Below are 23,547 nucleotides of genomic sequence, written 5' to 3'. Positions count from 1 at the left end.
TGGAGGGGAGGAGGATGGGGCTGGGGCTTGCCTGCGCCGTGGAAAGCGGACCCTGGAACTGTGGGGTGAATGAAGCGGGTGGAACAGCATGGAGGGGGGAGCAGGCTGGGGGCATGAGAAGCGGCCGGCTGGTGGTGGTGAGGGGCACTGCCCCCACTTCCCAGGACCTCAGAGATGGCGAAGGAAGGCCCCCCCCCCGTGTGCACCCCAGGCCTGGGAACCCCGGCACCCTCTCCCTGGGCCCTGTTTGTGCTGGGGTTCCCCTGCCCACCCCGCTCTTGCGGAGCGAGCTTCCCTGTGTCTCCGCTCTGCGGGTACAGGCCAGGAGGGCTGGGAGCCCTGGGGTGGCTCAGGGCTGAGGGGGCTCCTGGGCTCCCCTCTGCCGACTATGGGGGCCTGCCTGCCCTCAGGAGCCCGGATGCCCTCGGCCTCGGTGGGACCTGCCCTCCCCTGCTCCGTCTTGGCCGTACGGCGGGGATCCAGAGGGCAGGCCTGGCATCCTGTCCGGTTGTGCCCCCAGCCCAGCTTTGGGGTGCAGCTGAGCTGCCTCTCAGCCTTGTCCCCACCACCTCTCCTCCTCTTGTCTCGGCCTCACCCCACCCTCGGCCTCCCTCTCGGCCTCTCGGCCTCTCTTTCTCGCCGGTCTGGGCGTCTGTCCCCCTCTGCCGCCCTCCTCTGTGTCTGCCTCACCACGCCTCCTCCCCCGTTAGTGAGCAGGCTGCTCGAGGCCGCCTGACTGTGGGGGTGACAGGTGGATTGGATTGTCACCCCTCCCCCCGCGCCTGCTGCTTATTTCATGCCCTGCAGCCCAGCCACGGGGCAGGGGCGGTAGGAGGGATGACAGCTGTCTCCAGCGCCTCCTGCCTTCCCTCCTGTCCTGCCTGCAGCCGGATCAGCCGGAGAGGAAGGAGAGGAAGGCACGGAGGGCCAGCCTGGTGCGCGGGGAGTGGGTGCGAGCCCAGTGCTCCGTGACCGGTGCTGCTGCTCAGCCTCTCTGCGCCCCTGCTGCGTTGGGCCTGCCCTAGTGGGGCCGCTCTGGAATCAGATGCCCTCGGGTTCCTGGGGGCTGCTGGGCCCCGGGGCACCAGGGGGTGTGGGGGGGCCGTGGGGAGGGAGGAGAGAGGAGCTGGAGGACGTGTCAGGCGCCCCCAGGAAGGGCAGCTGGGCTGCGGCAGCAGGTCCAGGAGGTGCCCCGGCCGCCCCCTGCACTCTCCGCACTGGCCCCAGGCCCCCCTCACACAGGAACTGAGATCGCATCATTCTGAAACCCGAGAATGGTTTGAATATTGCTCAGGTACCAAGAGGTGTTAAACTGGGGGAGGCCCAGCCTGTGTGTCCTCCCGCGGCCCCTCCAGCCTGAGACCCCCTTTAGGGTGCACTTTGCATATTGTTTGCACCTCATTTGCATGTAAATAGAACCCACTTCGTGTTGGGCCTCGATCCCAGCTTGGACAGGTGGCCCTGGGGGTCCCCAGCGAGGGTGGTGTCGGATGAGCCTTCCCAGCCCCGGTCCTCCCTGTTCTCGCTGGGGCTGCTCTGCCGGGCCTTTCCCTGAAGAAGGTGGGTCTGTGCCTGCCTCCTGGGCTGGCCCAGCCGCTGTCCCCCTCCCCCGCGCTGGCTCTGGCCCCACTCCCCGCCCCCAGGAGGCCCAGGCTGCCCGGCTCTGTCCTGCCGCCCTGCCTTGAGTGGGAGAAGCAGAAGCTGCCAGAGCCTTCCAGGGGCTGCTTTTGGTGACGCAGATGCCACCAGCCCAGGGAGCCGTAGCCGGGTCCTGAGGTCAGGCGGGCCCTGGGGCCAGCAGAGCTGCATAGCCAACCCCCCGACCCCGTGTCCACAGAGGCTTGCTCAGCCCCCTCCAGCCCTGGGCTCCAGGAGAGACAGCCAACAGTCTGGGCTGGGAGGGCTTCCTAGAGGAGGAGGAGAGAGCCGGGAAGAAGAGGCAGAGTGGGGCAGGCCAGGCCAGGGAGCAGAGGTGCCACGGGAAGACAGATGTTCGGGCCTCCGGCTCCTGGCGGCGGTTTAGGCTGTCAGGCTCCCTGGGGCAGCCCAGGTGTTCACTGGGACCTTCCTAATTGATGCGCGGGAAGCAGGGCGGGACGGGCCTCCTTCACCCTGATGGGGTCAATGTAGGGTCCTCGGCACCCACCCAGGCCGCAGCCACCCTCCTTCCAAAGTCACGGGTGAATTCGTGTTCTGGCCCCGGGGCGCTCAGACTCTGGGCCCTGTGGAGCCGCAGCATGGTGGAGGGGGAGGAGGTTACTACAGACTCAGCCCGCTCCGTGGGGGGCTCCTGGGCAGATGGGAGGAAGGACTGCCCAGGGCAGGGGCACCTCGTCCTCTGGCGTGGCAGGCACAGGGACAGGAGCAGCAGTGGGCGGGTGGCCCAGGAAGCGTGGAGTTAGGGGCTCCCCTGGCAGAGAGGGGATGGACTGGGCCTGGTCTTTTTGTCCCCGACTCCACTCTGGTCAGAGGATGCTTGGGGCGGGGGTCCTCTGTGGCTTCGCTGTCTCAGCCCCGATCCCTCTTGCATCCCAGCTCCCCCAGCATGAAGCGGGGGTGGGGGGGTGGTGTAGGAGATCAGCCAGGGAGCCGGTTGCCAGGCGACAGTTGCCTAAGCAACCCCATCCTCTCCATCTCCATGTGCTCGGGGCTGCTCCGCAGACTTCAGAGTCTCACCCTCTGCACCAGGCAGCCCGAGGATGGGGAGGGCTGAGGCCCGGCCCGGAGAGGCGGGCACGCTCGGAGGGCCGGTGGTGTGCAAACGTACAAGTTCAGGGGCACAGTGAGAGGCTGTGGGTCCTGCAGCGGGACCGACCGGAGTTAGACCACAGGAAGGCCTTCTCACAGGGTCGCAAGGGAGACCGTCCCTCGTTTGAGCAGAGCCTTCCTGAGCTCCTCCTTATGGGGGGGTAGAGTGGCGAAAAGGGCGGACGTGGCTCCTGCTCGAGCTCGAGCTCCTGGGGAGCCGGGCATGGAATGGAAGCGCGGGGATATAGCCAGTGTGCGGTGGTGGTAAGTGCTAGAAGGGCAGGGACCCTGAGAGCCGAGGGAACGAGGTCAGACGGCAGGAATGACTTTGTAGGGGTCACAGGCGCACAGAGAGGCTCTCTCCCCACTTGGAGGAAGAGAGAGAACTGGCCCGAAGCTGATAAGAGGCCACATCCCAGCAAGAATTTGCTTCTGCACAAAAGGTGGCGAGAGGGAGCTGGGAGACTGGGTGGCGGAGGGATGGTGGGTGCCCTGAGCGTGGGAGGGTGGCCGTGAAACCCTCTACACGAGGCCAGGCCAGGCTTTCCAAGAAAACGCCATCGTCGTGGCTCCCTTGTTCTCCGCGCCCCCCTCCACCCTCCCCGGGAGCCCAGAGTCCCGCGGCTCTGAGAAACTCAGCTTTGGGGTTGCACTGGGAAGCTGGGGGGGGGGGTTGGGGGCTGAGATCTTGGGCTGGGACCTTCCACGCGGGTCTTTGGCAGAGACGGGGCCATAGGCAAGGAGTGGGGTGGCTGCTGGGCCACTCGGCTGTGGGGGCTGTGTGGGCGTTGTCCCGCGGGGACAGCAGGGGACCCAGGACCCAAGGAGGACCCGGCGAACAAGGGAGAGAGGAGGAGGTTCGGGACCCCTGTCGGGGAGGGGGTCATGGAGGATCCCCTGGTTGTGCAGGAGCCGGGTTGTTGCCTGAGGTCTCGGGACAGAGCAGAAACTCTCCAGCTGGGCTAGGGAGAGCCCGAGGGCCAGTCCTAGGGACAGGAACGGATGGGAAGGGGTGTTCCTGGTTCCTCCCAAGTCCACAGATTCCCTGCCTCCCCTCGCTCTCCCCTGCCCTCCTTGGCCGAGCCGCCAAGGCTGAGCTCCGCCATCTACTGTGGGACCTTGGGCGCCGTGGCTGGGTGCGGCTGGAAAGACTCAGGGAAGACTCAGCAGTCCCTGAGAGTGGGGGCCGGGGAGGGGGTCCCAAACGACAGGTGTGCCTGTCCTCTCTGCTCAGGTTGGGGGCAGTGAGAGCCCACCTGCTGGACTGTGCTGTAGGGTCTCTGCCTAGAGCTCTGTGGTTGGGGGTCCCCGGAGGGACAGGCTGAACCTCCATGGCCCAGGCTCTTCCCTAGACCCAGAGTGGCTTTGGAAAGCCTGGATCTCCTGCTCGCTGCCCTTCTGTCTGGCCCTTCTGCCGGAAGGCTCCACCTCTGATTCTCCGCATTCACAGAGCCCAAGGGGCCATGGGCTCATGGTGCCTCCATCCCACCCCCGGTCGTCCAGTCCCTGAGGGCTCACCCAGCCTGTCTGGGCACCGCCCACACCTGAGCGCGGGCACTTCCTGGGTCAGCCTGGGCTTCCCTCCGCACGCACTGGTCCGTCCTGGAGTGGCCCAGCTGGCTGCCGAGCCTGAGGGTTTATAGATGGGGGAGATGGGGGGCGTCTGCCCGTGCCTGGAGGCCAGCAGCCTCGGTGTACACCACGCTCCCTCCTTGAGCTGTGCTTCGGGGGGGCGAGTCTGGGAAGGGCTGGAGCCCAGACTGGACTCGGGTCCTAGACACAGCGTGGTTCCCCAGAGCGGGCGTCTGCAGGCTGTGCCCTCGGGCCGCAGCTGCCCCTGTGCCCGTTGTTGTCCCTGAGCTCCGTAGCCCGTCTGTGCTTACGTGTTGTGCAGACCTGAATGGCCCACGGGGCCCAAAATAGTTGTGGATCGCCGTGGACCCCCGCGCGGAGAAAGCTTACAGACTCTGCTGCGGCGGGTGGGCTGGTGTGTGTCAGTTTATTTTAAGCAGCAGAAGAGGCTCTTGAAGCAGAACTTTGAGGCAGAGGCCCAGGGAGGATATGGGATGCGGGTGTGGAGCAGCCTCGAGGGAGGGAGGGAGGGAGGGAGGGCGAGAGGGTTCTGCAGCCCCAGCCCCACCCTGGGCCCCCAGGCTCCGGACTGCTCTGTGTGCTTGACCCAGGGCAGGGGCCGGGGCCACAGAGTGCGCCTGTCTTGGCACCGGGGTTAGCCGTGCGTGGCTCTGGTGGGTGCTCTCTGCGCCGGTGCCGCGAACGGCAGTGCCCCTCTAGGCCTGCTGTCTCTACTCCAGGCGGGTTCTGGACAGAGGAGAGGGCTGGGGGGTGTGGTTCTGGGCAGAGGAGAGGGCTGGGGGCGTTTTCCAGGACCCAGACCCTTGGAAGCCAACTGTGTGTGATCTGGAACCCGAGAGCAGCAGCGTTGGTGTGGAAAGAGCCTGGTCTGGGGCCTGGGCCCTGGGTGTAAGCGCCTGCTGCTGCCTCAGGTCACCCCCATGTCCCCATCTCGAGGATGGGGTGGATGCCGCCAGCCTCTCCAGGGGTGCGGTGAGCCTGGCCTGCGTGCTGGTGCTAGCCAGGGGCTGACCGTCCTCTCATGACCCTCCCCTCCCCTCCCCTCCCAGGACGCTGTGCAGAAGCTGTCCTGCAGACCATGAACTGAGCCCTGATCCCAGGCTGTTCATGAGCACAGTGTGAGGCGCGCCGAGACCCGCCACCCAGCGATCCCCTCTCCTCCCTAGCACTGAGGATCCCGGAGAAGATGGGGAGGAAAAAGATTCAGATCCAGCGAATCACTGATGAGCGGAACCGACAGGTGAGGGGGGTATCGGAGCCACGTAGAGTGGGTGAGGGCAGGGAGCTGGCCTCTGCCTCCGCTCCCTCCTGCTAGTCCAAGAGGGCTTCCTGGAGGAGGGGGCCTCTGGAGGCTATTATGGAAGGGGAAGGACTGAATTGGGAGGAGAGGAACCCCAGCTCCCTGCAGGTCTCGGAACCCTGGATCTCAGAACTCCAAGGCTTATGTGCTGCTGTAAGAGGGGACCTGGGTGTCCCCCCCAGTACCCCCCACCCACCCCACCCAGGGACCATGCGCCAGCTTCAGGCCATGCCCAGGCACACCCTGTTCCCCAAGATTAATTCTCCCCCTCTTCCTACACCAGGGGAGGATCTGGGAAGCCCTCCGGTCTTCCTTCCCTGACCCACTCACAGCCCCTGGCACGGGGGTGTGGAGCTCTGTCCCTCCAGATTCTCTCCCTTCCGGGAGGCAGCTCTGGGCTGCGCTGTGGCCGTACTGTGGCTGGAAGGTGCTGGCCTGGCCCCCCGCCCCCAGGCCAGGGGCTCCGAAGCAGGCTTTTCCTGAGAGCCCCCCGCCGGCCCTGCCCCTGCCCGCAGGTGACATTCACGAAGCGTAAATTCGGGCTGATGAAGAAGGCGTACGAGCTGAGCGTGCTCTGTGACTGCGAGATCGCGCTCATCATCTTCAACCACTCCAACAAGCTGTTCCAGTACGCCAGCACCGACATGGACAAGGTCCTGCTCAAGTACACCGAGTACAACGAGCCGCACGAGAGCCGCACCAACGCTGACATCATCGAGGTGGGCCCGCGGGCGCGCACGGTCCCGCGCCCGGACCGAGGAGGCGGGCGGGCTGCCCACCTGGCCCGGTGTGCACCCCGGCCTGCTGCCCGCCCGGCCCGCTGCGTCTCCGCTCATGCTTGTGAGGCCGGCAGGACGTCCCTCTGCTCGGTCTTCCCTCTGGTCCTCTCTGTCTTTTTCTCTCCTTGTCCATCGTTGGTCTGTTCCTGCATCTGTCTCTGTCTCTCTTCCTCTGTTTCCAGCTCTCCCACTCTGCCTCTGTCCCTCGGTGGGTCCCTGGGGCTCAGTCTTCTGTTTCAGAACAAGCCACATTGCAGGCTGTCGGAGGACACAGGCCTTGGAATCCAGTGGTGGCCTTTCCTGGCCATGTGTCCTTGGGCCGTGGTGCCCACCTCCACGAAACAGGGCCGGGGCGAGCTTGGAAGGGTGTGGTGGGACTTCAGCGAGACAGCCCAGAGCCCAGTTCCTGCTTCTCCCACGGGGTGTGCGTGCTTTCAGGGAACAGAACTTGTGCCAGCGAGGCGGGTGCCCGGGAAGCCACAGGCTTGGCCTCCCGCGTGACCTCCAAGATGTGGAGGAAGTTACCTTAGTTCTGTAGTAGAGAGAACAGATGACTCGCGACTAGAACGGAGCACGTACGTTCGTTATCCACTGAAGACAGACGAGCGTCTGTGAAGGTGTTTAGAGCAGGAAGAGGGAACTTTGGGGTCTGCTCCTCACCTACCAGGCGGTCCCCGACATGGCGAGGGCCCCTGGCAAGGACAGCGTGTGGGGCGTCACCCAGCAGGGGCTCCACGTGCGCCGCTTCCTCGGGCCTCTTCCTCTGTCTCTGTCTCTGCGTCTCTCCCCCTCTTCCTGTGAGCGGGGCTGCTTTTCTGGGTGCTGGGGCTGGTCAGGCAGGGGCTGGCCCCCCGCCCCCCGCATCAGCCCCCAGCCCATCCCCCCAGGGCCCCGCCCCACCTGTCACCTGGGAAGCAGGGGTCTGCGCCGCCCGCGGTTGTCCCCCCACCCAACCCAGCGTGTGTCCCCGCGGTGCCGCAAGGAGGGGCAGGGGGTGGCCGGGAGATGCTGGGGACCCGGAGGCCGGGGGTGGGGAGAAGGCCGGAGGCCGCCCGGGACCCCGCCCCGCCCCCGAGGCCGCTGACGCGCTGTGCGGTTGCAGACCCTGAGGAAGAAAGGCTTCAACGGCTGCGACAGCCCCGAGCCCGACGGGGAGGACTCGCTGGAGCAGAGCCCCCTGCTGGAGGACAAGTACCGGCGCGCCAGCGAGGAGCTGGACGGGCTCTTCCGGCGCTACGGGGTGAGCCCCACTCACCGCGTGTCTGTCGGCCCCTTCCGGCCCCCAGGCGCTGCACAAGAAGCACAGGGAGTGTGAGAGCCCCGAGGCGGACGAGGTGTTTGCCCTGACCCCCCAGACGGAGGAGAAGTATAAAAAGATAGACGAGGAGTTTGATAAAATGATGCAGAGTTATAGACTGGCCGTGAGTAGTCGCATGGGGCCGTCTCCCCGCGGTGCATGGTGTGGCTTCGCGCCGGCCCCCCGGCCGCCCCTGACGCCCGTCCCGCGCCGAGCCGCGCCGCGCCGGGGCTGGCCGTCACCAGTGAGGCGCCACCCAGCCACGCTGTGGGTGCCGGTGGCCCCGGCCGAGTGTCCGTGCGGGCCGGGCGTGGCCGCGGGGCGTGTGTAGATGACGTGAGGGCCATAGCAGCAGGAGAGTAGGGGCCGGGTGTCCGGGGGGGGGGGGGGGGGGGACCTCTGTGGACACCGCTGCCCGAGCCGCCCGCTGAGGGAGCCCAGGTGACATGGGTCCTGAGCCTCGGTGCAGCTGCGTGGGTGCGCGTGGGTCTGTCCTCAGGCCCTCTAACCTGCTCCCCGTGTGTCCCGCCTGGCTGAGGACTAACCCGCCTCCACTGGGGGCCTTCGGGGGTCCCTGGTCCCGTCCGCCGTGAGCAGGTCTCATTCTCTGGGCCAGAGCTCTGTCCCAAAGCGCTCCCTCCAGCAAACCGCCTCCGAGAGGGCCAGGCGGGAGAGCTTGAGCCGCGGGCCCTCGCACACAGGGCCCAGGAACGAGGAGCCCGGGCCCGCCTGTTCCCAGGCACAGTGGGTCCGGGGTCGGGGTGTCGCCTGGCCTGACCCCGCTTCTCCATGTTCCGTCCAGTCCGCTGTGCCGGCCCCCAACTTCGCCATGCCCGTCACGGTGCCTGTGTCCAGTCAGAGCTCCCTGCAGTTCAGCAATCCCAGCGGCTCTCTGGTCACCCCTTCCCTGGTGACGTCATCCCTCACGGACCCGCGGCTCCTGTCCCCCCAGCAGCCAGCACTGCAGAGGAACAGCGTGTCCCCGGGCCTGCCCCAGCGGCCGGCCAGCGCAGGTGAGGTGGGGAGGAGGCCTGCCGGGCACTCGGGGATCCCGTTTCCAGCGGGGGGTTTCCCTTCACCCCGCACGGCCTTCCGTCGCTCGCTCGGGTGGCTCCCGAGGGAAGGGACCGGGGCTCCTGCCGCTCTGCGGTCCTGGGTCCCACCAGGAAGGTGCTGTCCCGCCAGCTCACTGTGGCTCTGTTTGTCCCCAGGGGCCATGCTGGGGGGCGACCTCAACAGTGCTAACGGAGCCTGCCCCAGCCCTGTCGGTGAGTGGTCTGCTCGGTGGCCTCGCGGGCCCCAGGGACCCGGAGGGACCCCGAGGAGATGAGAGGAAGGTCCCAGGGCCCGAGTTGAGCCTGAGGGTGGTCTGCAGCCCTGACTGGCGTGGGCGGTCACCAGAGACGGAGGCTCAGGGAATCCCGGACAGACGGGAAGGAGAGACCACGTCTCCAGCTGGGGGAGAGGGATGCGAGGCTTCTCTGGTGGACGGGACGTCTGGGTGGGATCTGGAGGATGCCTTTGTGTGGCGCTGCCGACGCGTTCCTGCTCGGACCCCCGGCCGCCGACGGCCTCTCCCCTGCCCTGTGCTGCCGGCTGGCTGGTGACTTCCCACGTCACCGTTGGCGTCATGCCGACATTCCTGCCGTTCCCGGAGTGACCCGGACATGGGGATGCAGGCAGCCCCACACTCGGAGGGGAACAGTGTGCTCCCGGGGGACAGAGCAAGGTGACACTCGGGACTGTGGTCGTCCCCACTTCCCTGGGCTTTAGAGCCTGCAGCGTAGCCCCAGGCACCATCCAGTGTGTCCTTGGGGGTGACTGGGCACCAGGGTCGGGGCGTGGAGGCACGGTGGCCATCCTTTCATCTCCGGGGAGGGCGAAGAGGGCCAGAGAAGGGCCTGCAGTCTTCCGGCCGAGGCGGGCGTTCGGGGTGCCCAAGCCCAGCACGTGGAATGCGGGTGGGGCCTGGCATGGCGTCCAGCCCGCCACGTGCCCTGGACGAGTCCGTGTGCCTCTGCGCCCCCAGGCCTCGAGTTCGCCGTCCCGGGCTTGGGGCTCACCCCCCTCCTGTCTGCCTTGCGAGGTTCAGCGTGAGGCTTCAGTGAGCTCGGACGAACGAGGGGGCCTGTATAGGTGGTGACGTAAACGCACGAGGTCCTTACGGCACCGGCGGTCGCCAGTCGTGGCGGCGGCTGTGCTGTCGGTCCCCGTGACCAGCGACAGCACCACCACCAGCCGATGGCTCGTCTCCCCCAGGGCCGTGGGCGTCCTGTCCCGTGTACCCCGTCTCTGGCCAAAGCTGCAGCCTGAGTGGTCGGGGTGCCTCGGGGGTCCTTGCGGAGGCCCAAGTCCCAGGCTGCCCCCCCCATCTGCAGCCGGGCCCCTGTGAGCAGTCGGGGCAGGCCTTGGGGTCGGGAGGTGCTGGCCGCCCTGTCTGTGTCACCAGAAGGGAGGTGGGGAGGCGAAGCCACGCGGCCTCTGCCCCCTGCTCTGGCGCACGTTGCCTAGAGCCAAGGGAACAATCCGGTAATTCCAGAGTGAGGGGGCTTCTCCCCTTCTCCCAGGACGGGGGTTTTCGGGGAGGATCAGAGCTCAGCAGCCCCTGTGAGCCTGAGCGTGGAGTCCTGGCACAGGGGCGGAGGCCTGGGTCCCGTCCGTCCTCTGACACCCTCTCCTCCTCTCAGGGAATGGCTATGTCAGTGCTCGGGCTTCCCCCGGGCTCCTCCCCGTGGCCAACGGCAGCACTCTGAACAAGGGCATCCCTGCCAAGTCTCCACCTCCGCCCACCCACGGCGCCCAGCTCGGAGCCCCCAGTCGCAAGCCTGACCTGAGGGTCATCACCTCCCAGGGAGGAAAGGGGTTGATGCATCATCTGGTGAGCGGGGTCTGCGCCGAGGGGCGGGGCCGGGGGTGGGGAAGAGCCGACCTGCGGCAGGAGGGGTGCGGCCAGCCGGCCTGCGGGACTACCCAAGGGAGACCACGAAAACTGGACTTCTTGTGAGCTCCCGCTCCCCAGAGGGCCCTCCGAGAGGTCGGAACGTGGACGTGCCACCCACGAGGGCAGGAGGAAGGGACAGGAAGTGGGAGAAAAGGTTCTGTGCCGGGGGCGGGCGGAGGTTTGCCAGCGCAACGGGAAGCTGAGGCTTGGCTTGGGACGGCTTTCGAGCTGGTGGACGTCGGGCTGTGGCATTTTCTGGAGTCGGTGTGGACACCAAAGAGCCCTGTCTGGGCCGCACAGCTGTCCCGCTCCTGTGCGAGGAGGTGGATGGGGCGGCCGCGGGGGCCGGGGTGTGAGGCGGGGGCGAAGGCCGCACACTGAACCGCCCCTTGCTTTTATTTCCGCTCCCAGACTGAGGACCACTTAGATCTGGTAAGTGAGGCCCAGAGACGTGTGTGGTGGCGTGGAGCCCTGGGTCGGCCGGTGGCCCCGCGCGACCCCGGGGAGCGTGTGCCCCGTCCCTCCAACTGCTGATGCGCTGCGCAGTGTTTCATCCGCGCTGGGCGGGGTCCAGGCCGAGTGGGGCCGGGGCCGGGGGTCAGACGTGCACGTGTCCGTCCCTGTGTGTGCGCGCCTGTCTTTCTGTGCCGTGTTCGCCTCCACCTCCCCTTCTCTGCGTGTGTGCACGTGCACGCTTGTGTGCATGGGGTAGGGGCCAGCCCCAAGCCTCAACGGGCTTGTCTGCCGGGGCCCCAGGATGCCCATCTTAAGGGGCTGTGCCGGACTCGCCCCCGGCTCCACCCTGCTGAGCATGCTGGGGAGCCAGGGTGGGGCCTCCTTGGCAGGGGAGCCGGCTGGCGAGGACAGCGCGTTCCCAGGGCAGCGGAGGTCCCAGGCTGGGCCAGATTTACCTGGGGCTGGGGGTTGGGAGCGCGGGGCGGGGCTCGCCACGGCCCCTCTGCCTGGCCCTGCGGGTCGCAGGCGCAGCCCTCTTCGCCTGTGCTCAGGCCATGGCAGCTGCCACACACGCCCTCCCGCGTCCACACGGGCCACTGCCGGCCGCGAGGGCGGGGCCGCTCTCTCCCGGGTTCCCTGACGGGGGGCCAGGGAAGCTGGAAAAGGCAGCGGGCTTTGGCGGCCAACACGTCGGCAGTTTCGGCCGCGGCGTGGGGCTGGAATAAACAAGTGACTCAGCGGCAGACGGTGCCGACAGCCCGCACACGTGTGTGCACACGGGCCCGCGCCACGCCAGGCCCCGCGTTCCCCGCGTTCCCCACGCAGAGGCTGGCGCGCTCTGGCAGGTTGTGCGGCGGGGAGGGCGGGGAGGGTGGCCCAGTCTGCTGCTCCTCGGCCCGGCCAGGCGCGTCTCCCGCCCCGGGTCTCGGCCTCTCTGGGAACACGCCAGCAGCCCTGCCTGTCCGCGGCCCCTCCAGACCGAGCGCAGGGCTGTTGGGGGCCTGGAGCCCCAGCTCGGCCTTGCACTGGAGGGCTGGGGGGAGGCGGCCCACCCTCCCCACCTGCCTGGCCACAGCCATCCACCAACTGACCCCTTTCCTCCTGCAGAACAATGCCCAGCGCCTTGGGGCCTCCCAGTCCACCCACTCGCTCACCACGCCAGTGGTTTCCGTGGCAACGCCCAGTTTACTCAGCCAGGGCCTCCCCTTCTCCTCCATGCCCACTGCCTACAACACAGGTGAGTGCTTGGGGACTCCAGCCACCCCCCCCCCCCCCCCCCCGGGAGCTGCCTGGCCTTGGGGCGGGACCAGGACCAGAGGGGGAGCAGGAGAGAGAGTCACTGGGGGATGCTCGGTGGCGGGGGGAGCCCCCAGCTGACGAAGGTTGCCAGAGTCAGCAAGTAGACACCGATGCCCACTGAAATTTGAATTTCAAATAAAACATAATTTTTGAGGGTACGTGCGTGTCAAAGATGTTCTTCTGCATAAATGTTAAAAAATTACTCATTGTTTTGTCTGAAATTCAAGTTATTAAGTAGATAGTCCCCATTTTTAATACAGGGCCTAATGGAGAAAGGAGTCCCTGTCCTTAGGGAGCCTCCTGTCTGAGGAGGAGCCAAGCCAGAGGTCGGCTGAGCAGGGGGCCCAGGGCTGGGGACCGAAGGAGTGGGGAGGGGCATGGTCTGGGCCGGGCTCGGCTTCCTGGAGGAGGAGGAGGAGGGGAAGAGGGAGACAGCACAGGCAGAGGCCAGAGACAGAAGCCTGTCGGGAAGGTTTGCCCAGACTCCCAGGAACGCCAAGAGGGGCTCCGGGCAGAGGGAGGATGGGGAGAGGGAGCTCATGAAGGTCGGGCGGGGTGTGCGGGTGGAGAGCTGCTCGGAGACATGGGGGGGGGCCTCTGGGTGGAGGAATTCGGACAGGACACCCAGTGCCCAGGCCGTCCTGAGTCCCCCACAGTCCCCTCCCGGGAGCAGCTGGTGACGCTGTGGGCCGTCCTGGCTCTGCTCCACGCCGGGCTTGCTTGTGGCGAAACGCCTCGGCACCTCGTGTCTGAGGATTTGTTTCCCGTGCTGAGACCTCGGCGCTCCACAGTGTCCTGGTCCCCAGGACTGGCTTGTGCCGGGGCTGTTCTGTGCTGGATCAGGCTAGACCCAAAGGCCCTTGAACTCCCCGCCCCCAACCCCTGCTCCAGACATCTGTACAGATCCTCGCTCGATCCTGCCTCCTCCCCGGGCACAAAGCTAAACTGCACCACTGCAGACACAGGGAAGCCCCCGGGGCAGGACAGGGAGCTGGAGCAGCCCCGCCACGGTGAGGGGCCGGACCCTGCCAACCGCGTCCGTGTGCAGATGTCCCCACCCAGGTGTCGTGTGGTCACCCCTCAGCCCTGTGCCCGCGGCCTGTGTCTGTATGCGGCCCGCAGGCAGCTACAGATGGCTGTGTCCTCAGGGGCCAGTGTCCTAGAAGAGTCGAGGGCGGGCAGGGTCGGCGGCAGAGAGCAGCACAGACCACTGTTCAGAGCTCCCGTGTTTGGAAACCCCGAAACGCGGTGGTGGTTTCCTGCCATCGTGTCCGGCCCTCGGGAGTCTCCTGAAGCAGGAGGGGAGGTTGGCGGGCCTCTGGGACACGGGGACAGGCGCCCGGCAAGGCCAGACTTCGGACTGTTTGGCATGTGGTGTGAAAGCGTGTTCCAAACCGGGGCCTGCCCTCGGGGCCCTGCCGGGAAGTGTGGGCCCCCTCGTGCCCTCCCAGAAGCCGGGGTCCAGGTCTGCAAGCAAGGGGCCACTGAGCGGGCCGCCGTCTCCACAGCGGTCCTTCAGGTGACCCTCCACGTACAAACGGAGACGTGCTGCCGCTCAGTTGTCCGGCGCTCCCAGTCCCTGGCCCCTGCTCAAGCTCTGGCTGAGGGCAGGCCGGCTCTGCTGGTGTCCCGGGGAAGGGGCAGGCCCGGCCCCTCGCTGGCGCTGGCCGCAGAGGTCCACGGGTCGCTTTGGGTCCGGAGCGAGTGGGCTGCCAGGCGGCCTGTGCGCCATGTCCCTCCTTTCCAGGGGGCCCTGGGCCTCCGCACAGATGAGGCGTGTGGTGGCGACGTGCGGGACGGGAGTCGGGCCCCTCGCACCCCGTGGCGGTGGATGGTGGGCGAGGCAGGAGCTCTTCGAGGATGGGCATCCCTGTCTGTCGCATGAGTCCAAGGGGCTCCTTCCTGCCCTCGCTCTGCTTTTGTTGAGGACCAGCATCGCAGCCCACAGTGTTGTTATGAAACCAGAGGCAGGGACTGTCTCCGGGTGAGACTTAGGGGTTAGCCAGGAGCTCGTGGATCAGGAAGAGCCCCAGGCCGGTCTTCGGGACCCTCCTGCGTGCCAGACGCTGTGGTGCACCCGCCTGCCCTCTCTGGCCCCTCAGGCCTCGCGCTGTGCGTGTTGGGCGGACAAGTCCGAGGGCGTCGCCTGCCCCAGGTTACGGGGCCGCTGGGGGCCTCGCCCCCGCCCTCGCCATTCTTGTTCTGTTGTGCCGTGGTGCCGTGGTCCCTGCACAAAGACCGGGGCCCAGCCCGGGAGCCCTTGAGTGAGAGCGCGGTGGGGGGGGGGCCACGTGGGCTGTGCCTGTGCGCCCCCACGACGCCATTGCCCTGGGCTCCTCGGGGCACCTCTGCCAAGCAGCTGGACAGGCTGCCGTGGGAGCGGCCATCGTGGCCTCAGCTGTGCGGCGTCAGCTTCTTCCTTAAGACTGAGATGGTGAAGAACGAGGAGCACCGCCCGGCGGGAAACCCAGCCGGAGCACAGGGGCTGGGGTACCCTCGCCGCCCCTCCGCTCTGCGGGCCCAGCCGGGGCCCACGCACTCCACCCGGTGGCTGTGCAGACGCGGCGGCTTCAACCCCTGGACCCTTGCGCGCTGACGGTCTCGGACGCAGTGACGCGGCCCCGGGGGGAGGGTGGCGACCGGCGCCCGGGGTCCCCAGGACGCCCGTGTCAGGCTCGTGATGACCTGCGGTCACAGCGGCGATGGTTGGCGCGTGTCAGACCCTCCTGACTTTCCCTCTTTCCGTGGACAACTTGAAAGTGACGCCTGGCCCTGGTGGAAAGGAGGAGAACGGTTCACGCTGTTTAAAACCGCGTCTCTTCCTCCTGCCGAGAAGCAGCACCTGCCGCCGCGCGTTCCCTCCTCGGGGTCCCTGCGCTGGGGGGTGCTGAGTCCTTCCGTCCTCTCCCCCCCGCAGATTACCAGCTGAGCAGCGCTGAGCTCTCCTCCCTCCCGACCTTCAGCTCGCCCGGGGGGTTGTCACTGGGCAGTGTCACCGCCTGGCCACAGCCCACGCAGCCCGCGGCGCCGCAGCAGCCGCCCCAGCCGCCCCAGCAGCCGCCGCAGCCGCCGCCGCAGCCGCCCCAGCAGCCCCAGCCCCAGCCCCATCTGGTCCCCGTGTCTCTCAGCAGCCTCATGTGAGTCCCGGCGCGCCCCAGGGCGGGGTGGGGGGCGCTCAGGGAGGGCAGGGTTGGGGCCGGGAAGAGGAGGCTCCTGTGGGGAGCAGGGTGCCCCCCTCCAGGTGCTCTGTCGCCAGCCGACTGCACGGGACACAGGGGGGGCACGGAGAGGCAGCCCCGGAGCCCCTCCCAAGGCAGCCCAGGGCACCAGGAAGACTTGGGTGACACGGGACAGAAAGAACTAACCGGCTCCTTTCCTTCTCTCTCGTCTTCCCTTTCGTGCCCCCGTCTCCCCTCTGGCTGCTCTCTGTGTGCTCCCCTCCCTGCCCCACCCCCGTCCCCTCTGTGTCCCGCACCTCCTCGCTTGTGTCCTGGTGCCCAGCCCGGGCAGCCCGCTGCCCCACGTGGGGGCCGCCCTCACCGTCACCACGCACCCCCACATCAGCATCAAGTCGGAGCCGGTGTCCCCCAGCCGCGAGCGCAGCCCTGCACCGCCCCCTCCAGCCGTGTTCCCGGCCACCCGCCCCGAGCCCGGCGATGGCCTCAGCAGCCCCGCCAGCGGCTCCTACGAGACCGGGGACCGGGACGACGGACGGGGGGACTTCGGGCCCACGCTGGGCCTGCTGCGCCCAGCCCAGGAGCCCGAGGCGGAGGGCCCCGCTGTGAAGAGGATGCGGCTGGACACCTGGGTACTGTAGCGTCACCCTTCCCGCCGCCAGTGCGCTGCGCCCCGGGACCGCCCCCGCCCCCGAGCCCCCACCCGGGAGGCCTCTGGGCCGCCCCCGCCCTGCCACAGGCCCCTCCAAGCCCGCCCGGCCCTGCGGGGAGAGGGGAATGGGGGGCGCCCGGCCCGGGGCTGGGGCCCTGACAGCCCGCTCTCCGTCTCCTCTCTCCGCAGACATTAAAGTGACGATTCCCACTCCCCCCTCTCAGCCTCCCTGCAGAAGAGCTGACAATCTCCCCGCCCTGGGCTCCTCCCGCTCGACCCCCCTTCCTTTTGTGCTCCGTGTCCTGTTGACGGTTACGTTTGTGTATAATTATTATATTATTATTATTATTATTATATTTTTTTTAATTTGGATTCTCGCTTTGGAGAGGAGGACGGTCCCGTCCTCTCTTTCTGCACCCCCCGCCACTTCCCTGGCTGGGGGGGGCTGTTTTTTTGCGGGAAGGGGGGGACACTTTGCACGCTGTACACATGCTGCAGGAGGGGTGGGGACCCGAAAGGCCTTTGGGACAGGACAGGTGCCGAGCCCTGCACGCGGAGCCCTCCCACCCCGTCCCCCCGGACAGAGGCAAATAACCAAAAAACCTACCAAACGACAAAACCCCTTAACAATAGACTGAAACCCCAAAGTCAGCTTGATGGGTGGGTTTGCGCTTCAGAGGGGAGGCGAGGCACAGGTCTGGAAAGGGTCTCTGCGGCTGGGCTCTTCCCGCGGCCAGAGGCACCTGGGGCAGAGCACCCCAGGCTGGCCCCCAGCGCCCCTGCACACACACAGCACGCACCCCCGAGGTGGGCTGCTGGCCGAGCTTCTGGGCTGGGAAGGGTGTCTGGGGTTCTCAGGCTGGGGTCGGGGTTTGAGGTGGGGACCCCTTGGAAGCACATTGGGAGAGAAAGACGGAGAGCCACGAGGAGGGGCCGAGAGCTGGGGCGAGGGGTGAGTCGGGGCCCCCTTCCCTCCCTCGCGGTTTCTCTACGATACACAGTGCAATAGCTCTCCGTCCCTCGCCGACGGCAGCCCCAGAAAACAGGCCAGAAAGTGTAGGGGGGTGGGGAGGGGTGTGGGGGCTCTTCCTTGCACAGACCCATCCCCGCAGGAGGGACGCTGGGCTGGCGTGAGGGTGGGAGGCCGCCTCCCTCCCTTGGTCCTGGGCCCTCCCCTGTCCCCTCCCAGATCCTCCTGCCCCCCACCCCACCTCCCCGCTCTGGGCGTCCTCCTGGTCGGCTACCTCCTGTCCCACCGCCCCCGGCCGCAGCCCACCTTCCCTCTTGGCTACTGTAATTGTAAATAGCAACCTTTGGACAACGTTAGCCGTGTAACAGTCCAGGAAACTGGTTTTTTTGTTGTTGTTGTATTGATATGAAATGAGATTCTATTTTTGTCAAAGTATATTGTAATAATAATGACTCAAGCGGCCCGTACTGTACAGATGAGACTCCTCGCTGTTCTTGTTCCCTGAGCCCGCCCCCTCTGCCGGGACCTCGGGCTGGAGCCCAGAGCAGACTGGAGGGGGCAGGTCCCCAGCCTGCCATCTGGAGGGGCCCGGGCCACGCGGGCAGGTGGCGTGTCCAGGCCAGTGGGGCGTGTGGCCCAGTCCTTCCCCTGCACGCCGCTCCCTGGGGCGCCATCCCAGTGGGACAGTAGACGACGGACAAGGCCCACCTGTGCGGTCCTGCCTCTGGGACTCAGCCGTTTGCAGTATTCCGACACTTGACGCAGGGAAGGAACCAGAAGCAGGGTTGTATGTGACCGCACGTGTCCCTGAGCGTGTGCACGAGGCCATCCGGTGTGTGTGTGGGGGGGGGGGTGTGTCTGAGCCCGTCTGGGCCTGTCCACGACCCGTGAGAGGCGAGCTCCAAGGGCATGTCCGCGTGCACGTGCCTGGTGTCTGTGGAGGCCGCCGTGCTCTGCAACCCTGGCTTCCGGCTCCACGCCTCTCCTGGGTCCCTGCCGCCACCCCTGCCCCTGCTCCGTCCACCCTCGGCTTTGACAGGTTGCGGCTACCGTTGTGGGGAGCCTGCAGTCGCCCCCTTTGCTTCTCCCTGGGGCCGCGGCTCTCCGGCTCCAAGCACAATTGGGCCCTGGTCCTTTGCGCACGTGCAGCTGCCCTTCCTCCCCCCCCCCCCCGCGCCCATCCTGCTTTCAGGCCCGCGCTCATGTTCCTCTTCCTTCTGGAAGCTGCTGCTTTGTCTGGGCCATGACCCTCCCTTACTCAGAGTTGAAACCCCAGCTGCCCACTGGGCGCACAGCACGTCCCGGCCTTCTCCGCGGGGTCCTGGACGGAGTTTCAGGAGTCGAGGAGCCTGGAGCCTTGAACTACACTAGGGTATAGTCTTGCGCGTGCATCCCCAGAGCCTTGCCCGGCGTCTGGCACGCAGCTGGCGTGGTAAATGCTGAACGGGTGAGTGACGGGTGCGCAGTACAGCCTGAGTGACGCGGTCCCTTCTCAGGCCGTTCCTGCCGGCCGGCCGCCCACCTTTGGAAGCTGGGCTCGGCCACCACGAGACACACGGGGGCGGGACGAGAGCCCCTGCGGTTCCCGGCGCAATAATCACCAGTTTTGCCCTCTGCCTTGTGGTGGCAGGCCTGGCTTCTGATTACCATGTGTGAGCGTGTGCGTGTGCGTGTCTTCTCTCTCCCTGGGGGCAGGGTGGGTCTGAGTGAACGTGTGACGTTTCTGCAATTCAGCATCCCAAGGTTTCTCTTGGGGGCAGGGGCTCCTGGCTGGCCAGACGCACGGGTCCCTCAGGGGGGCTTCATTTCTCGCAAAGCCAAATTTGCCTCCGCCGACTCCTTCCTCCTCACAACTGGGCGTTTGCCAAAGTCATCCGAGACTGGAGTCCTCCCTTGGCCCGCCCCTCCCCAGCCTTCCCACCAAGAGGGCCCTCCGGTTCCACTGGGACACACCATCCCCGCCCCCCAGCAGTGCGCTCGACGCAGCAGACTGACCCCTGACCTTTACCCAGCCCTCCCCACCTTGGACAGGAAGGAATTCATGCACCTTCTCTTGACGATTATTTATTTCTTTGGAGAGACAAACGCTGTAAAAGTGTAGAAGTATATCTATATATTTTTAACTGACTCTTTGGAACCCCCTGGGGTGGGCTGGGGGTGAATTCAGGCTTTCGTGGAGGAGAGGAAACCTGAGCCTGGGGACTCCAGTCCTCTCCTCCACCCCGTCAGCGATGGGGGAAGGCGTGGGATTTGTGTGGGGGCAGGGGGCTGGAATGTTCTAGGGAGAATCTGGATTCTCTTTGTCTTCCCCATTCAAGTCCTAGAAGCGAGAGGGAGGGGAGGCATGGGCATGCCCCCCAAACCCGACAATCACCCACACTCCCGGGGCTGCTCCTGGGTCCTGGGCAGGGCGAGTCCAAGCGTGTGGCTGTTGATTTGTTTTCAATGTTTCTTTCCGTGCTGTATGGTGACGCTTTAGTATTCTACACAATAAGAAGACAAAGTCCTCGGGGTTCGTATGAGTTTTGTTTGAAAACTCACTATATTTGTTGTAAAGAGGTTTACTATTAAAAGAAAAAGAATACACGTTTCTGATACTTGGGCTTGGGTTCTGGTTTCTTCGGTGTGGCCCAAGGGTCCGCTCAGCCCCGTGGTGGGTGGGGGTGCTCCCAGTCTCAGGTGAGTGGTTCCGGCAGAAGCAGAGACCCCGCGCGGACCAGCGCTGTCCCAGGGGAAGCCGCGTGGGGGGTCCTGGGCGCGAGAGGCAGGAGAGCAGTGACCAAGGCCAGGTCAGGAGCAGGGTGACGGGGGCCAGGGCTCCCTCTTGCTATAAAACGCTTTAACGGGGCCAGGAAACCTCTCCCAGGGCGCCCCTGAGGGCCCCCCAACCTGGCGCCTCACTGCCTGGGGTGTGGCTGGCCCGGCAGGGTGTGCACGGGCGGAGCCGGTGACACAAGGGCAAGGAGTGCGCCAGTCACGGGGTTGGTGCTCACGGCATCGCGGGGGTCTTGGGGGTCGGCCAGTCCCGGCGCCGATGTGGATCCCACGTCGCTGCTCCCTCGGCTGTGGCAGAGAGGCGGTGCAGAAGGGCTTCGCATGTCCTCCACATGCGGCCCCGCTCCGGCTGCCTGCGCTGGCCCCTTTGAGACGGCCTCGGGGTCCCCCAGCCTGGCCCTCGTGGGGTCCTCCCTCACGCCAATGCACGGGGGCAGCTCTGCGGGAGGCAGGAGATTTCTGCTGCTGAGTCCCTCTCATTTTGGGGGACGCCCGGGGCCATGTCATGGCGCCGAAGCAGCCATGGGGAGAGGCCCCGGTGACAGCAGACGCCTCCCGTCCACAGCCTCTCACACGGGCCCAAGCCTCCCCAGACTCCGCGAGGCACGCCCGCCCACCCGGGCTGTGTGGCCACCTGACGCCACACCTCGCCCCTCGCATCTCCGTTCCTCCTCCGTGGGCATCGCCACCCGGTGTCCTGGGTAGGCGTCACTTCTGCCCTCTTCCCGCGTCCTGACAGATTGTCCGTATCCGGGCTCCTGCTCTCTTCCCCTCTGAAAGGCAACCAACACGGACGAGGCACCCACTCCGTGGGAGCCCCTTGGCTGGGTCCTGGAGACAGAGGCCCGGGCAGCTCCCAGCTTAGACAGGGGCCAAGTGAAGCCAGAGCTGACACGTGAGCGGGCAGCCTGCAGCAAAGGTCACGTCGAAGGACAGGAGTGGGCCGAGGGATCAGCCCTGAGACCCAGCCAGACCCCGGCGAGGAGACACCGGGGGGGGGGGGGGGGGGGCTTCCGTGCGGATCTGGGTTTGAACACGAGGCCTTCCCGGGCAAACACGGGCAGGACGAGCGCGGGCGGTGGAAGGGAGGGCGGTGTGCTCGGGAGATCCAACACTGTGGTGCGGGTCAAGGGAACAGCAGGGAAGGCAGAAGAGGGAGGCCGAAGCCTCGCCGTGAAGGGCCTTACCGCCACGGTCTGGGCTTTATTCTGGAGACGTTTGGTCATCCAAGGCTTGTACGTGTTGAGAGGGACTTGGTGAGATCTGCGTTTCAGCTCTCGCCGGAGCGACCTCCTTCCCACAGCGATGTGGAGGACCAGTGGGAGGAATGCAGAATCTGGGCCCAGTCAGGATCCTTTACAAGTGAATTTAGCAAATATTATTAAGTTCTGAAGATTTTGTTTTTAAGTAATCGCTGCAACCAACCTGGGGCTCGAACTCACAACCCACGACTCTGAGATCAAGAGTTACCCGCTGCAGCGACAGAGCCAGCCGGGCACCCCTCAGTAAAGATTAAAGAGGTAGATCCCGGAACTTGGGAAAGGCCTGGTGAAGGCAGAGGAGGAAGGAAAGGGAGGAGGCTCTATGGGTCCAAACTCACGCTTGGAATCCTGAGTGGGCGGAGGGGCTGCAGCCCCGGGTCTGTCCGGAGAAGGGAGGTTTTGTTTCGGCGGAGTTAGAGGCACACCCGGAAGCCGATCACGGCACTGGGAGATGTTCGGGCCCCGCCGTGTACATCGCCAGGGGCGTAAGGAGGTTTTTCTGAAGAGGGAAGTCATTCATGGTGCTGGTCACCCATGAAGTCAACCTCAGGACATGGGAACTCCAAGGACCATGACGAAGGCTGGGGGCCGGGCAGGAAGAGAGCCACGTCTACGCCCTGAGCTGCACACGGGCAGGGGAGCTGTGCAGACAGAACCACAAGTGGATCTGCCTGTGACCTGCCTTTGCCACAGCCTCGCTCGACTCACTAGCCTCGTGCTCGTGTTTTGTTTTGTTTTTTACGTTTTCATTACCCAACATGGGGTTCCCACTTCCCACCCTGAGGTAAACAGCTGCACACGCTTCCAACTGAGCCGGCCAGGGCCCCCCACAAGGGCATACTCATGGTGCCTTCTTTGGGGGCATCCAGGGGCGGGGAGGGGGACACGGGTACTCTGCTCCCCAGGAAAGGCTGTGGGGCTTGTCACGGTGGTCAGGAGAATGGGAACCTACGGAAGATCTGGTTCCAAAGGCCCAACTGGTCCTTCCGAGGCACACCCCGCTCTGGGTTTCTTTTGATAAGGGAAAATGACACTTCTCAGGAACCTGAAGGATATTCAGTTTCGGAAACCGTTCTGATCCGGAGCGAGCGCCTGCTAAGTGTTCATCCTTATTCTCGTGACGGCTGCTCGTCAAAGCCACGAGACTGGATGACTTACTCGGGTAAGAGGAGGTCTGGGGGCCCCAACGCTCTACACTCGTTGCTACCTTTGAAGCCCGCCCTGCCACTCAAGAGTCTCACTCCTACAACTCTCCCTCCATGAAGCTGTTCCTGACTTCCCTGTCTGTTCCCCTGCTGTCCGGTCCCCGCCCAAAGTAGAGGTACTACTTTCTATTTTCTCTCCACGACTGGACTGAAAGCGCCTTTTAAAAATGCACTGGGTAGTGTGGCGCCTGGGTGACTCAGTGGGTTAAGCCTCTGCCTTCAGCTCAGGTCATGACCTCAGGCTCCTGGGGTCGAGCCCCGCATGGAGCCCCCCATCGCATCGGGCTCTCTGCTCAGCGGGGAGCCTGCTTCCTCCTCTCTCTGCCTGCCCCTCTGCCTACTTGTGATCTCTAATAAATAAAATCTTTCAAAAATATATAAATAAAACGTACAAGGTCTTGCCCAGGTCTGCATGTGGCTCAGGGCCGGGCACACAGTAGGGCTCCTGGGGTAAACGAGCTGTTTTGGACACCGCGCAGGGCTCCAAGCCCAGAGGATCTTTCTCTCCCAGACTGTGGTGACCTCGCGCCGCTTCTCTGCTCTGCAGCCCCTGCAGGAGCCCCTGAGCCGACCGCGTCCTGCGCTGGCCGCGGCCCTCCCAACCGGCGCCCCGGGCTCCTGCCCCACGGACGCGGCTCTCGGGAGGCCGGAGGCGGGGGTGGGGGCTGTCGCGGCCACGGCGGCCAGGCCAGCGGCCGGAGCTCGCGTTCCTCCGACGCCTGCCTGGTGCCAAGGGCCGGGCGACCTCCCCGCCCCGGGACCGCGCACACGCGTCGGGAGCAGCGAGCGGCGCTGCAGGGACACACCGGCCCCACGGCGGCTCTGCCCGCGCGCTCGAGCCCACGCGCACGGCCGCGCCGCGGGCCCGGGGGCTGGAAGGTGCGGGGCGCGGCGGGGCGCGGCGGACAGCGCCACGGGCCGAGCTGCGGTCACCCGCCGTCGCCCCCACGTGCCCCGCAGAGACCGGGCGGGCGCCTCCGGAGGGCGGAGCGGGTCGCGGGGCGGCGCACGGCAGGCGCTCAACACACGGCCGACGGGCTGCCCCGTGGTGGCCTTTGCCTCGGCCCGCCTCGCGCCCACTGCCCTCCCCGCCA

The 23,547-nt window shown here is 66.2% G+C and overlaps 1 protein-coding gene and 2 long non-coding RNA genes across 5 annotated transcripts in view; 1 reads left to right on the top strand and 2 right to left on the bottom strand.

Moving 5' to 3' along the window:
* The window catches only part of MEF2D (myocyte enhancer factor 2D), a 30,430-nt gene extending 10,617 nt beyond the window's left edge, over positions 1-19,813 (top strand). Inside the window, exons 1-12 of one of the 3 annotated variants that reach the window (XM_045982170.1) lie at positions 2,404-3,012; positions 5,391-5,581; positions 6,157-6,360; positions 7,523-7,660; positions 8,520-8,730; positions 8,929-8,985; positions 10,405-10,595; positions 11,070-11,090; positions 12,222-12,351; positions 15,331-15,550; positions 15,915-16,221; positions 16,431-19,813. In XM_045982170.1, coding sequence (XP_045838126.1) covers positions 5,528-5,581; positions 6,157-6,360; positions 7,523-7,660; positions 8,520-8,730; positions 8,929-8,985; positions 10,405-10,595; positions 11,070-11,090; positions 12,222-12,351; positions 15,331-15,550; positions 15,915-16,221; positions 16,431-16,442 — 1,545 coding nt within the window. In that variant the 5' untranslated portion in view covers positions 2,404-3,012; positions 5,391-5,527 and the 3' untranslated portion in view covers positions 16,443-19,813. Of the gene's footprint in view, positions 1-2,403; positions 3,013-5,390; positions 5,582-6,156; positions 6,361-7,522; positions 7,661-8,519; positions 8,731-8,928; positions 8,986-10,404; positions 10,596-11,069; positions 11,091-12,221; positions 12,352-15,330; positions 15,551-15,914; positions 16,222-16,430 lie in introns of those variants that run through there. The other 2 variants (XM_045982169.1, XM_045982171.1) reach the window with 2 other exon arrangements.
* Positions 19,515-20,416, bottom strand: LOC123927539. Its single transcript, XR_006815482.1, has 2 exons — positions 20,205-20,416; positions 19,515-19,962 (listed from the first exon to the last, which is right to left on the bottom strand). It is a non-coding gene; the product is annotated as an uncharacterized LOC123927539 (long non-coding RNA).
* A 125-nt stretch (positions 20,417-20,541) lies between these two features.
* Positions 20,542-21,816, bottom strand: LOC123928422. Its single transcript, XR_006815695.1, has 3 exons — positions 21,587-21,816; positions 21,174-21,340; positions 20,542-20,759 (listed from the first exon to the last, which is right to left on the bottom strand). It is a non-coding gene; the product is annotated as an uncharacterized LOC123928422 (long non-coding RNA).
* Positions 21,817-23,547: the final 1,731 nt, after the last annotated feature.

Source organism: Meles meles, chromosome 17 (genome assembly GCF_922984935.1).
Source record: "Meles meles chromosome 17, mMelMel3.1 paternal haplotype, whole genome shotgun sequence".
NCBI classification, from domain to species: Eukaryota; Metazoa; Chordata; class Mammalia; order Carnivora; family Mustelidae; genus Meles; species Meles meles.
This window is presented reverse-complemented; position numbering and strand designations above follow the sequence as displayed.